Source organism: Lycium barbarum, chromosome 8, assembly GCF_019175385.1.
Source record: "Lycium barbarum isolate Lr01 chromosome 8, ASM1917538v2, whole genome shotgun sequence".
In the NCBI taxonomy this organism is placed as follows: Eukaryota; Viridiplantae; Streptophyta; class Magnoliopsida; order Solanales; family Solanaceae; genus Lycium; species Lycium barbarum.
The window spans coordinates 13,749,984-13,762,742 of NC_083344.1; the positions used below are offsets into that span (position 1 = coordinate 13,749,984).

Sequence of the window (12,759 nt, forward strand, 5' to 3'; positions counted from 1 at the left end):
TATTAGGTTTCACGAACTAAATTATTGCGTGAAAGGATCAAACTGCAAAAATACTAGGAGGCCTTTTGTTTGTTTTTTTTTTTTTTTTTTAAGTAATCGAACATGATCAAAATCTCACGACAAAGAGAGTTACCACCCAAGAAAACAACAAGGATAAGCAAAAATAAAATTGAAAAGAACTTGAAACATAAAATGATGAACAAGATGCGATAAAAATGCAGAAAAGCCGGCGTGAGGGCCAAAGAATTTGGGACGAATATTGAGGGCGCATCTGTGGAGCCACTATTACGGACCCCGTAAAAATCGCCGGCGTGACCTTGTGGCGACGGCGGCGGCGGCGTGGGCTGTGAAGCAAACGAAGAAGAAGAAGCAATTCAATTTCTTGAGTGTGACTTGGGACAACTGTAGATTCACTTCTCAATCAACTAGATTTTTATGTCCTTCAATTTCATTATCAGCATTACTTCTTTCTAATCTGTTGGTGCTATTAATTGCAAATCTGTCATGTTTGTTGGCGCTATTAATTGCAAAGCTGTCATGTTTGCTGGTGCTATTAATTGCAAAGCTGTCACCAAAAAATGGAAAAATAGGCAAAATAATGTCTTCCACGCGCCTATTTTGTGTGTATTAAACACACTTTGCCATATCTACAAAAGGTGCTTAATAGGTTTAAATATGTACTTCTTAGATATCAAATTGGAACAATCGTTAGTTGAGGTGGTTATAAGGAATATGTGGATAAATTTAGACGGCCGCTTATGAGTTTCGCCTATGTATATATACACTAGTTTCACCAGGCCCGTGCTAAGCCCAGATCCAACTCCAGATATAAAAAGTAATATTTTAATTAAGGAAATATAATTTATGTTGGTAATAATTAAACTTCAAATAAGTATATTTTCAATATATAAAAGAAAAACTTTCATTTCACTCCTTTAATATCTTAACTTTCATTTTAATGAAATTATTTACTTCAAATTAATGCGGATCCATAATTTGAAATATATGAGTTTCGAATCCTAATTTTTTAAGTTATTTAGTTCTAAATTAATAACTTGTACATATTTAATGAACTTTTAAGACAAATACAGAATTTGGACCAAAGTGCTACTGAATCCGATCAAATCGGTAGCTGACACTCTAATTCTGCCCTACTTCAAACTCATTTTGTGTTTAAAAGATTAATTTTAGTTAACTAAACAAGAGATTTTAAAGATAACCCGATCTTAACTGATAATATTGTCTTTATTTTAACATTATATGGCATCATTTAATAATTTTTAAAACTATCTGAAATCATTTTTGTACTAATCTTGGTAAACACATATGAGCTCATTAAAGTATAAATATAAAGTAAAAGAAATACTTACATGTAAAAATTTATAATAAGCAACAAATGAAAACGAAGAAAACAAAGAGCAACAAGAAGCAAGAATATCTAGCGAAGAAATGACTATTTTTTAGGTTAATAGATAAGATCAATAGAAAAATATAACAGGGAAAATAAAGTACAGCAGATAGAGTTGTTCCTCTCTTAACCAGGGGTTTCGGGGTCGAGCCTGGGTATGAAAAAATTCTTGGTAGGGAGAGATCCCCCGATTGGGCTCTATGCTACACGAATCTGGATTAGCGAGCTCCAATGGATACCGGATACCTGATAGAAAAAGGTAAATAAGGCAGAATGTTCGACAGTTTTTAAAAAGTAGACCATAAGAACAAAAAGTAAATTTGATTTTAAAAAATAAGATTAAAACCTAAAAGTAATTAATTGAAAAGTTTAATATTTTTTGAGAAAATTTTGTGAAAACTACAAAAGTTCTTTTATTCTCCTTTATATATAATAGTAATATGATTTTTTTTCGAAGTTAGGGGTAATTGCCCCTACCCAACGTGCTGGGTCCGCCCCAGATATACATGATTACTAAATAAGTATTATATTGAGCAGTATTTCATATCCAGCATATGGTTGGACATCAAAATAGTCCGAAAATAGTATACTTCTCCATATGGTTTGATTAAGTCAAATAATTAATAACTATTAATTTCTGTCGCTTGCATAAAGTGAGTCGTCAGCCATCCTTTCCTTTCCATCTTTGTAATTTTCTCACGCGCAATTATTAGTCGAAAAAGTTATCCACCTCATTTTGTCTTTCCATTGCCTTATTATTTGCCTCTTCCTCTCCACAAACACTTAAGTACTATAAAAATTGTCATTTAATTTGATTGAACCATTATTGTTCCCTTATACTCATTCCTAGTATTATTCTCTTCCTTGCACTTTTCTCTTATGTCACTGCCATTAATTCCTAGCAATTGAACCACCTAATACTCTCATTTTTTAATTACTCTCTTAGGTCACTGCAATTAATTCCAAGCATTTATTCTCTTGGATTATTTCACCAAAGACAGCTCATTTTTTTTTTTTAATCATTTCACTCTTATAACTACTTTCTAAAGCTATATATATATATTGAGGAAGAAGTTTGAGTGGTTCTTTAGAGACAACTACGACGACAACGAAGCAAAATTAGATGGCTGGTGGTGGTGATGGAAGATCGTTGGAGGAAACACCGACATGGGCGGTTGCCGTAGTTTGTTTTGTGTTGGTTGCAATTTCAATTGTGATTGAGCATATTATCCACTTCATTGGAAAGGTACGATACAGTAGTTTGCCATGCAATGTTTCAGAAAGCAAAAAAAAAAAAAAAAAACACATCTTTATGAGTTCTTAATTCTCTCTTCTTCTTTTTGTTTTTCTGATTGCAGTGGTTGAAGTCTAAAAATAAAAGTGCCTTGTATGAATCACTTGAAAAGATCAAAGCAGGTTCTTTTCTTAAATTTTAACCTATATTATAGTATTTGAATCAGATATTTCTTGCTCATCATCAAACCATCATTTATTCACAAACTTCCGTTAAGTTTTTTCCGAATTTGTGAACTCATGATTGGATCTGTCACTGTCGTAACCATTTTAAGCTAATTTTTATTGTTAACAATAATTCTTTTTTTATGTTTTTACTTGGTACAGAGCTTATGCTGCTGGGATTCATATCATTGTTGCTAACAGTAGGACAAAGTCCAATTTCCAACATATGTGTATCAGAAAAAATTGGAAATTCATGGCATCCATGTAGTAAGCAAAAAGAAAAAAATATAACTATAACTAAAGCTGAAGAAATTCCAGATGACTCATCGGAGCAACACCGCAGGAGACTTCTTATGGAAGCTGCCGGTGGCGGCGTTCGGCGAATGTTGGCTGCTGGTGGGGAGGACAAATGTGCAGCCAAGGCATGAATTATTTAATTTCTTTTCATTAATTCTAGTTACCTTTAATGAGATCTTTTTTTATAACCCCACAATACCTATATATGACTTATTTTGAATTATAAGTTTTAAAATTTTTTATTTCTTTTTTAAATTCTGTACCAAATCAAACATCATCATAATTTCTTTTCATTAATTTTCATATTATATTGTAGTTACCAGTTTTGAACAATTTAAACATATAAGACTTCGTGGAAAGCTCCTTCAAACTTCTGGGGGCAAGGAGGAGGGTGACAAAGAGGGGAATCTTGAAAGATCAAGCATATCAAATTATTCACGAGGAAAGATAAATAAATTATTCACGAGGACAAATAAATAAATTTAAACGATAGTATCAAAAAGATTTTGCATATACTCCCTCCAAATTTATGTTGACACTCTTTTCTTAGGGCCTGTTTGGAAAGCCACTGGTAATTGGAATTGGTGTAATTACTAGGGTAGTAATTACATAGCCTAGTAATTACACAATAGTGTAATTATAATGACCTGTTTGTTTGTCATAACGTAATTACAGTGTAATTACAAGCGTGCTGTTTGGTTGCACAAAGGTAATTACACAGTCAATTTAATTTAAAAATAAAATTTAATTATAAAAAATTTAAAATTAATATTTAAAAAATATTGCCTTTATAAATGATATTAAATTAGTTATTTAATAGCACATTGTTTCTTGAAAATATATTAATTAATAATCATATATTTGTAACTAATATTGTAAAAAATAATTGATATATATTTTTCAAATTAATATTTAATTTTAATTAATTATAAAACTTAAAAGAAGACTTTTTTTGTGAGAACGTCATGGATTGGATGTTTGACAAAAAAATAATATTAAGAAATATAATGCCATAACATTATTCAAATGTTTGACATAAAAAATCCATCAAAGGTAAGTGAAAAGTACACAACATGCAATGTGAAAGCAAATAACTTAAATTTGGAAATATAACCTAAATTCAAAAGAAAAAGAAAAAGCTCAATAGAATACTTTTATGTCAAATTTCCAACATTACATAAGTAAGTTCCAACGTAACTTAAGTAAATAATTCAAAAGAAAGGAAAAATATAAGTCTATAACCTCATTCACAATGAAATTCTACTTTAATAACGTCACTTGTTATATGTCAAGTTTGTTAATGATTCATTCTTTCCAATATTAAGAGGTGTAATTTCAAATATTAGAATAATAACACGGTTATGCTAAATGAAAAAATAAAAAATACGAGCAATTACATGAAACCACAAGAAGTAAAGGTTGGAAATGAGAAGAAAGAAAACGAAAAATAAATAATATAAAAATAAAAATACATTTAAAAAATCAAAATAATTAAAAATTAAAATTAAAAATAATAGAAATAAAAAATCAAAAAAATTAAAATAATAGAAATTAAAAATAAATTAAAAATAAAAATAAATTAAAGTAAAAAATAAACAAACTAAAAAGTAACCATGTAATTGCAGGGTGTAATTACACCCAATTCTCAGCCTCCCCTTGAGAATTGGAGAGTGTAATTACACCCTGTCAATTACACCCAATTCCCACCTAACTGTGTAATTACTTGGTCAAACAAACAGGCCAAACTGTGTAATTACACCCAATTCCAATTACCTGGGTGGCTTTCCAAACAGGCCCTTATTGTTCAGTGTTAAGAAAATGACATTTTTATAGATTAAATGGCAGTTTAGCTTTAGAATATCTATTTTACCTTTGATGAGATCTGATTTATAGCCACACAAATATTTATGGCTTATTCAGATCATAAGTTTTTTTTTCTTTTGATTAAATTCCGTATCAAATCAAACACCATCACATAAGTTCAAACACTTCCAGTTACTTTTAAGATAATTGAAGATAAATTTCTATGATAAACATTACTTGGTGACTACCCGATAAAAATAGTAAATAACTTGCTATTACAAGTTAAGTTATATTAATTCCTCAATTTAATAGTAGGATTGTTTTGTTAAACGTTTTTTTGATATTGTTGCAGGGAAAAGTACCATTTGTGTCTTCTGATGGCATTCATCAATTACACATTTTCATATTTGTGCTGGCTGTTTTTCACGTTCTCTTCTGTATTACCACTTTGGCTTTGGGAAGAGCTAAGGTACTTTATTTGACACCGATTTTGTTTGTTTTGTTTTTTTAAGCCTTTAGGAATTAGCATCTCTTTCAAAGTTGTTATACATTTTCGTTCTGACTTTGTTTAATATTTTTTCGTATTTCTTCTGTTTTTTCAGATGAGAAATTGGAAGTCATGGGAAAATGAAGCCAAAACAGCTGAATACCAATTTTCTCACGGTAAAGATAACTCAAACTCTTTTTAACATTCATTCATGAATATAGAAAAAATTTAGAAAATTAAAAGATTCTAGAAGACGTCATTAATCTAACATTGATATAACTTACGTACGTGACAGATCCTGAGAGGTTTCGGTTTACCAGAGAAACATCATTTGGGAGAAGGCACTTGAGCTTTTGGACCAAAAATCCTGTCCTACTTTGGATTGTAAGCATATTTCTTAATTAATCTCCATAATTTATTTATTTATTTTGCTTTTTTCCATAGTTTCACTTCTTACATAATGATCGTGTAAAAGATGGTTTATATTGTGAGATCATCTAAAATCTCCCTCCGTCTCAATTAAAAATTTTAGTTTGAATAAGCACAGAGTTTAAAAAATAAAGACATATTTTTTAATTTTGCGGTCTTAAATTAAAAATGTGTGTAGTCCTTCGAATCTTTTGGTCTTAAACTTGCCATTAGAATGTTGAAATTAAAAAACATACCTAATATGGAGAGAGACACTCTTTTTAGAACAAATCAAAAAAGAAATTAAGTAAGATAATTAAATTGGGACGGATGGAATAACAATTAATAACTGGCATAATAAGTGGATGAGTATTATGAAAACTGAAAAGTAAGGCATGCCGCTTGTTATAATAATAAGTTATGCCGCTTGTTATAATAATAAGTTAAAATACAATGATAATGCAAATAAGTGGAAAGAATAACACAAAATCAAGAAGGACCCTTCATGTATATTAAAATTAGGTCAACAAAATCGCAAATGGTTAAGATTATTCAAATTGATGCGACATGCATTATAAATATATCTATAGTACAATACTGTTCACGTCCTAGAAATGTCATTGAATTATTGCTGCAACTTCTTTGCTAGAAAAGCAATAAAATATGCGAAAAATAGACTTTATATTCAATTAAGTAAAAACAAAAATACCATTTCAGAATATTTTTTGTCTAAGTCTAATAATTGTCAATTATATAAAGCTCGATCATTGATGCATAATGTACCAAAATAAGTACTATATTATGTTTAATGACACTTTGTTCTTAAGTGTATGTCGACCTAACTGATTACTGCACGATGAAACCGTTTATTATCTTACTATTCCTACTAATAAAGAAATTGTTTATTATCACTCCATTCTCTGGCCTTGATCGATGTGAAAAAAAAAAAAGGTCAAGAATTAATAAATGCCAAATACAGACTTTTCCCCTAATCTTTGGAGGTTTGGTTATTAAAGAAACGGAAAAGGGCCAAAATTACCCCTGAACTTTGAAAAATAATTTATTCATACCCTTCGTTATACTTTAGGGCCAATTATACCCTTACAGTTATACTATGGGGTCAATTATACCCTTATGTCTAACGGCTGCCACGTGGCATCATCTCAGCCCTTCAAAATTATTGTATCCTCAAATAATTTTTTACCCACTAAAATAACTCAAAACGACCCGATTTTTTTTTCCAACAAAAATAATACCGAATTATTTTTCCAGAAAAAATATAAAAATAATTTCGTATTATTTTTGCTGAAAAAAAAATTCGGGTCGTTTTGAGTTATTTTAGTGGATAAAAAATTATTTGAGGATAAAATAATTTTGAAGGGCTGAGATGATGCCACGTGACAGCCGTTAGACATAAGGGTATAATTGACCCCATAGTATAACTGTAAGGGTATAATTGGCCCTAAAATATAACGAAGAGTATGAATGAACTATTTTTCAAAGTTCAAGGGTAATTTTGGCCCTTTTCCGTTAAAGAAACTTACAAATGTGGAAAGAAAGAGTATAACGTTACATATATAGCCAAAGATCGTTGAATGAATAATTACCTTTTCAATTATCTGACTTTTTCTAAAAGCAATTAGTTTGACTTTTGACTTCAAAATAACAATAATTTACATAGTAGAGGTACGTATTGTGTAACATTTTATTACACATTTTATTTTTTGGTTGAAATTTCTAATAAGAAATCTTTGGTGATGTTCACATCTGATTAACTATCTACACTTCTTATATTTACTCTTGAAATTGAAACATAAATTATGAGCTCTTCGTTTATGTTTAGTTTTAGTCAACCTCACGTTGTGTTTGACTGGCAAGTCGAATGTCTTGATGGCTTTTCTTTTTCTTATCGGGCAACTTACACATTTTGGCTTTTCAACAAAAATAATTACAATAGCTAGTCATATATATAATAAATATATACTAGTTGCGTGTATTACAAGTATATATACATCAAAATAAAAACATATACATTTTTGGGCTATTATGGACGGCCATACTGAGTAAAAGTCCATTTCATTTCTGGTTGCTCCTCAAACTTTAAAACAAGAAAATAAGCTGAATATTCCATCTTCTTATTTTTAAAATAATTTTAGCTTGGCCTTTTTTGCAGGTTTGTTTCTTCAGGCAATTCGTAAGATCTGTCCCAAAAGTTGATTACTTAACACTAAGGCATGGATTTATCGCGGTAACTTCATCTTCATTTTTTTAATTTCATGCATGAAAAAAAAAACTAAATTAGATATGCGTTTAGTTATTGTTATAATTATTAAATTCAAATGTAAATAATAATTTAATGTAATATTATCAGGCGCATTTGGCACCTCAAAGCCACCAAAAATTCGATTTCAGGAAGTACATCAAACGATCACTTGAAGAAGATTTCAAAGTGGTCGTAGGAATCAGGTTATTTAATTTACCTTTCAATTTTAATTTGTGAACATAATATTTGACCTGATTTAGCCTACATTAATAATTAATCTTATGCTAATCTTTTATTATGCTTTTCTCAGCCCCCCAATGTGGTTTCTCGCTGTGCTGTTCTTACTCTTCAATACTCATGGTAAATACAAACTACTCCACAAATATGTTCATCGTTGTATTATGTAACCAACTCAATTGTTTTAGTATATGCTTAAGAATGGAATTTTTAATTTTAAACTCTCAAACAGTCCATGTAATTTAACTTGTAATAGCACATACTTTCTCAAGTGAAATATATATCATTTCGGTTTTTTCGAACACCATGTTACCGATTTCTTATTGTAAAAAATAACTTTTAATTATCTTATAAGTAACCTGATTAAGTAAATACTTCTAATAATATATTATTAGTATATAGACCTTAAAACTCTTGAAATAGTACTCTTTAATTATCACGCAACATCGATCGTATCATTGCTTTGATATTATGTTTGACTAACAAATTTCATTATTATTACTGGACAGGCTGGTATTCCCATCTCTGGCTACCATTCATCCCCTTGATTGTAAGTGCTGTAGTAGTTCACAAGTATACATCTTTTAATTGACTTTGTGCATGTGGACATTCCATTATCTTTTTTCACATCATATATCAATTCAAAGTTTACATTTATTTATTTGTTTCATTTTCTTTGGGTCTACGAAGAATATATATAGTCTCATTCATAAACAATAGATGATATAAATCTAAGGTGTGGCAATGACAATTAAAGAGGGATCTTTTCACTTTTTGCATATCGGCCCAAATTAATTTGGACACTAGCAAAATATTCCGAATATATACATTGATTATGTCTATTTATGTATACAATATGTATATAATGTATATATTCATCCTTAATATACAAAACATATACATTTGTCGATTATTATTTTTTTAGAGTGGGTCAGAAAGGTAATTATCCCGATTGATTACAATGCAGGTGATATTGTTAGTAGGGACAAAGCTACAAGTGATAATAACAAAGATGGGGCTAAGGATTTCAGAAAAAGGAGAAGTAGTGAAGGGTGTACCTGTGGTTCAGCTAGGGGATCACCTTTTTTGGTTCAACCGTCCTCATCTCGTTCTTTTTCTCATTAACTTTGTCCTCTTTCAGGTAATTGATTAACCGATCTTGATTTTATTTCATTTGAGGTTAAATTATGTGGATTGATAGTGTATATTAGAGGTGTTAAATAAGCGGGTTGTTCTGAACTTAGGCATGTTAAAATGGGCTAAATTGACCCATTCAAAAGTTATTTAGGCTAAAATGGGTTGATTTGAAATAGGCTACAAATCAGGCATAACCCAACTCATTCAATTCTTACAAAATCTTAAATTCTTTGTTTGTTTTCTTATGATCTGTTTGAGTACCTAATAAAACTTTTTTCGTTATACTATGACTATATATAACATATCAAATTAAAAAAAAAAGTCTTTTTAAAAATATTTAGAGAAGTTTCTCATGGGTCAATCTGGATTGCATATCAGCTAAATTCTTAAATGGGTTGATTAAGCGAGTCAAAATGGGTTGAGTTAATAAAATAAGAACGAGTATTAATCCGCCCAAACCTAAATAGATTGGGCGAGTTATGATCTTATGAGATTTTGCCACCCCTGGTGTATATATACTAGTCCCTTTGCTTCATTTTGTGTAGTAATTTGATCAAGACACAAAGTTTAAGAATGCAAGAGAGAGTTTTGAATCTTATGATCTTAAATTAAAGATATATATAAGGAGTCAAAATGTTCTCGAATCATGTAGTTCTAATTATGTCACATATAATGTCGGAACTAACGAGTTACTAAATATAGAAACTGATATTCCTTCTAAGTAGACTAAAAAGAGAATAAGCCTGTTTGGTCAGCTTCTAAAAACAGTTTATTTTTAAAAATACTTTTTCAAAAAAAACTTTTGGCCAAAAGCAGTTTGTGTTTGGCCAATTAATTTAAAAAGTACTTTTAAGCAGCAATTAGTGTTTGGTCAAACTTTTAAAAAGTGTTTCTATATGTATTTTTCTCAAAAGTACTTTTCAAAAAAGTATTCTTGGGCAAAAACTATTTTTTTTTGTTTCTAAAAAGTTGTTTTTGCTACTTCCCAAAAGTACTTATTTTCTCCCTAAAGCTTGGCCAAACACTTTACCTTTTTTAAAATAAGCACTTATTGAAAAAATAAGTACTTTTGGGGGAAAAATAAGTTTGGCCAAACAGGTTATAAGACACATAAACTAAAGCAGATGAAATAATGTTTTACACAATCAGGTAAGTAATCTTCAATAAGAGGTAATTTATAACAAATATGATATGATTATAACTTGAAAAATAGAGTAAAAATTGCTATAACCAGTTAAATTATCTTTTATAATATAAAAAAACATTTACTTTTTCAGTGTATATAACTTGATTACATTTTTCATTCCCTAGTTATCAATTTAGATCTCCTATAACACATCTTAATGGATTTTGTTTACATTTTTCTTGAAAAAATGCAGAATGCTTTCCAATTGGCCTTCTTTGCTTGGACTTGGGTAAGCACTATGCGCCAACTTTTTGCCATTACCACTGCAATTTTGCCATTACCATTGCAATACTTTTTAAGGACAATTTTCGAAAAAGAAATTGAAATTTTACAACTAAAAGAGACCAAAGTTGAAACCTTTTTTTTTCTTTTTTTTCTTTTCATGTGGTAATGTTACCAGTATCAGTTCGAGTTGAAATCTTGTTACCACGACCATCCTGAGAATATCGTCATCAGAATAACTATGGGGTAAGAATTACTAATACTCATTTATCATAAGCTAGTTTTTTTTTAAATTTAATTTCTTGTCTCCTCTTTAATCCAAGCATTAACATATTATAATGGTGTGTATGATGAACAGGGTTCTCATTCAGATTCTATGCAGTTATGTCACTCTTCCTCTTTATGCCCTTGTAACACAGGTAATTAACTGATTACAATTTTAGAATTATCATGTAGATCTTGAATATGCAAATTATGCCAGTACTGCTTAAACAATTAACTGCTGAAATATTATCCAAAGAAGATATTAAGCATATCATTAACTTATATATGCTGGGAGAAAGAAATTTCAAATTATTAATGCATTTTAATATGTTGTAGCAGGTAATTCGCCTTATTTTTCATGAATTACTAAAAATCCTAACTCTTATGTGAGGTTATCTGTAGTTATTTTCTCTAGTGATTCTATAATGTAAAAGTTATTTTACGTTACTAGTGCATAAAAGTGTAAATTCCTTAGAATTTAAGTTTTTTTTTCAGGAAAGAACGGGTAATTTATCAAGTTATGAGTGTTGTATTTTTATATACTTAATTTGAAGCAAAAATACTCAAATGTACTTTTGTATAATTGTGAGCGCAGATGGGATCAAACATGAAATCAACCATCTTCAATGAAAGAGTAGCAACAACATTGAAGAATTGGCACCACACAGCAAAAAAACATGTTAAGGATCAAAGCAAGCATTCTAATACAGTGACACCAATGTCAAGTAGGCCGGGGACACCTTCTCATCATGCCATGTCACCAGTGCATTTATTGGGTGCAGCTCACTACAGAAGCGATATGGGGAGCCCACAGAACTCGCCTCATAGATCGAACTACGAGGTTGATCATTGGGAGATGAACAAGGTGGGCTCGCCTTCAACCTTCCCGTTTTACCAAGAGGCTCATGATGGCTTATCGTCGTCCTACATGCACAAAATTCAACTTGGTCAGTTGGAACATGACTCGTCAGAAGTTATTGGACCTAGCTCGTCACAAGTGGTTCCTTTGTCAGTACAAGAGGATTGCGAACAACATGAGATTACTATTGTTGGATCAAGAGAGTTTTCATTTGAGAAAGAACAAGAAGTATATAAATGATTTAGAAGGCACATTCTAGATTATTTTATTGATTTAAGATAATGATGACATGTAAATTTGATTCTAATTGCAGCATTGTACAATTGATGCACGGTGTAAATCTCTGCAATTAGGGGATCGAGAAATGGATCTGAGAATTCTGCTAAATGCAAATAAGGCATTGAATTTCGGTTTACAATAGGGGTATCAAATGTCCGGGCGAGTTAAAATTCTTTGAGTTGCCATGTATTTTACAAATCTTCTCGCTAATAGTACTAGGGGTGGGCACAGTTTGGGCCAAATCGAAATCCGAACTTTTTAAATATTTGGTTTGTATATTTAGATTATGGATTGGACTTCGGATTTTATTTTTAAAATTTATGGATTTCGGATTGGATATGGATTTAATACTACGGATTTTTGGATATCCAAAAATCCGAAATTTTTATACCTTATATCTAGCCCAATGTATATCATATGTGCCCAATACCAGTAAGTCTAGTTTCTAAAG

At 30.3% G+C, this 12,759-nt stretch overlaps 1 protein-coding gene across 1 annotated transcript; it reads left to right on the forward strand.

The window, feature by feature from the left end:
- The first annotated feature begins 2,234 nt into the window (after positions 1–2,234).
- On the forward strand, positions 2,235–12,447 carry LOC132605958 (MLO-like protein 6). Its single transcript, XM_060319243.1, has 15 exons — positions 2,235–2,654; positions 2,767–2,824; positions 3,029–3,288; positions 5,319–5,435; positions 5,569–5,629; positions 5,749–5,837; positions 8,035–8,109; positions 8,233–8,327; positions 8,435–8,484; positions 8,871–8,911; positions 9,329–9,502; positions 10,878–10,913; positions 11,085–11,152; positions 11,265–11,325; positions 11,766–12,447. Exons 1-15 carry the CDS (start codon positions 2,532–2,534, stop codon positions 12,267–12,269), a joined length of 1,812 nt encoding a protein of 603 aa, XP_060175226.1. The 5' UTR covers positions 2,235–2,531; the 3' UTR covers positions 12,270–12,447.
- Positions 12,448–12,759: the final 312 nt, after the last annotated feature.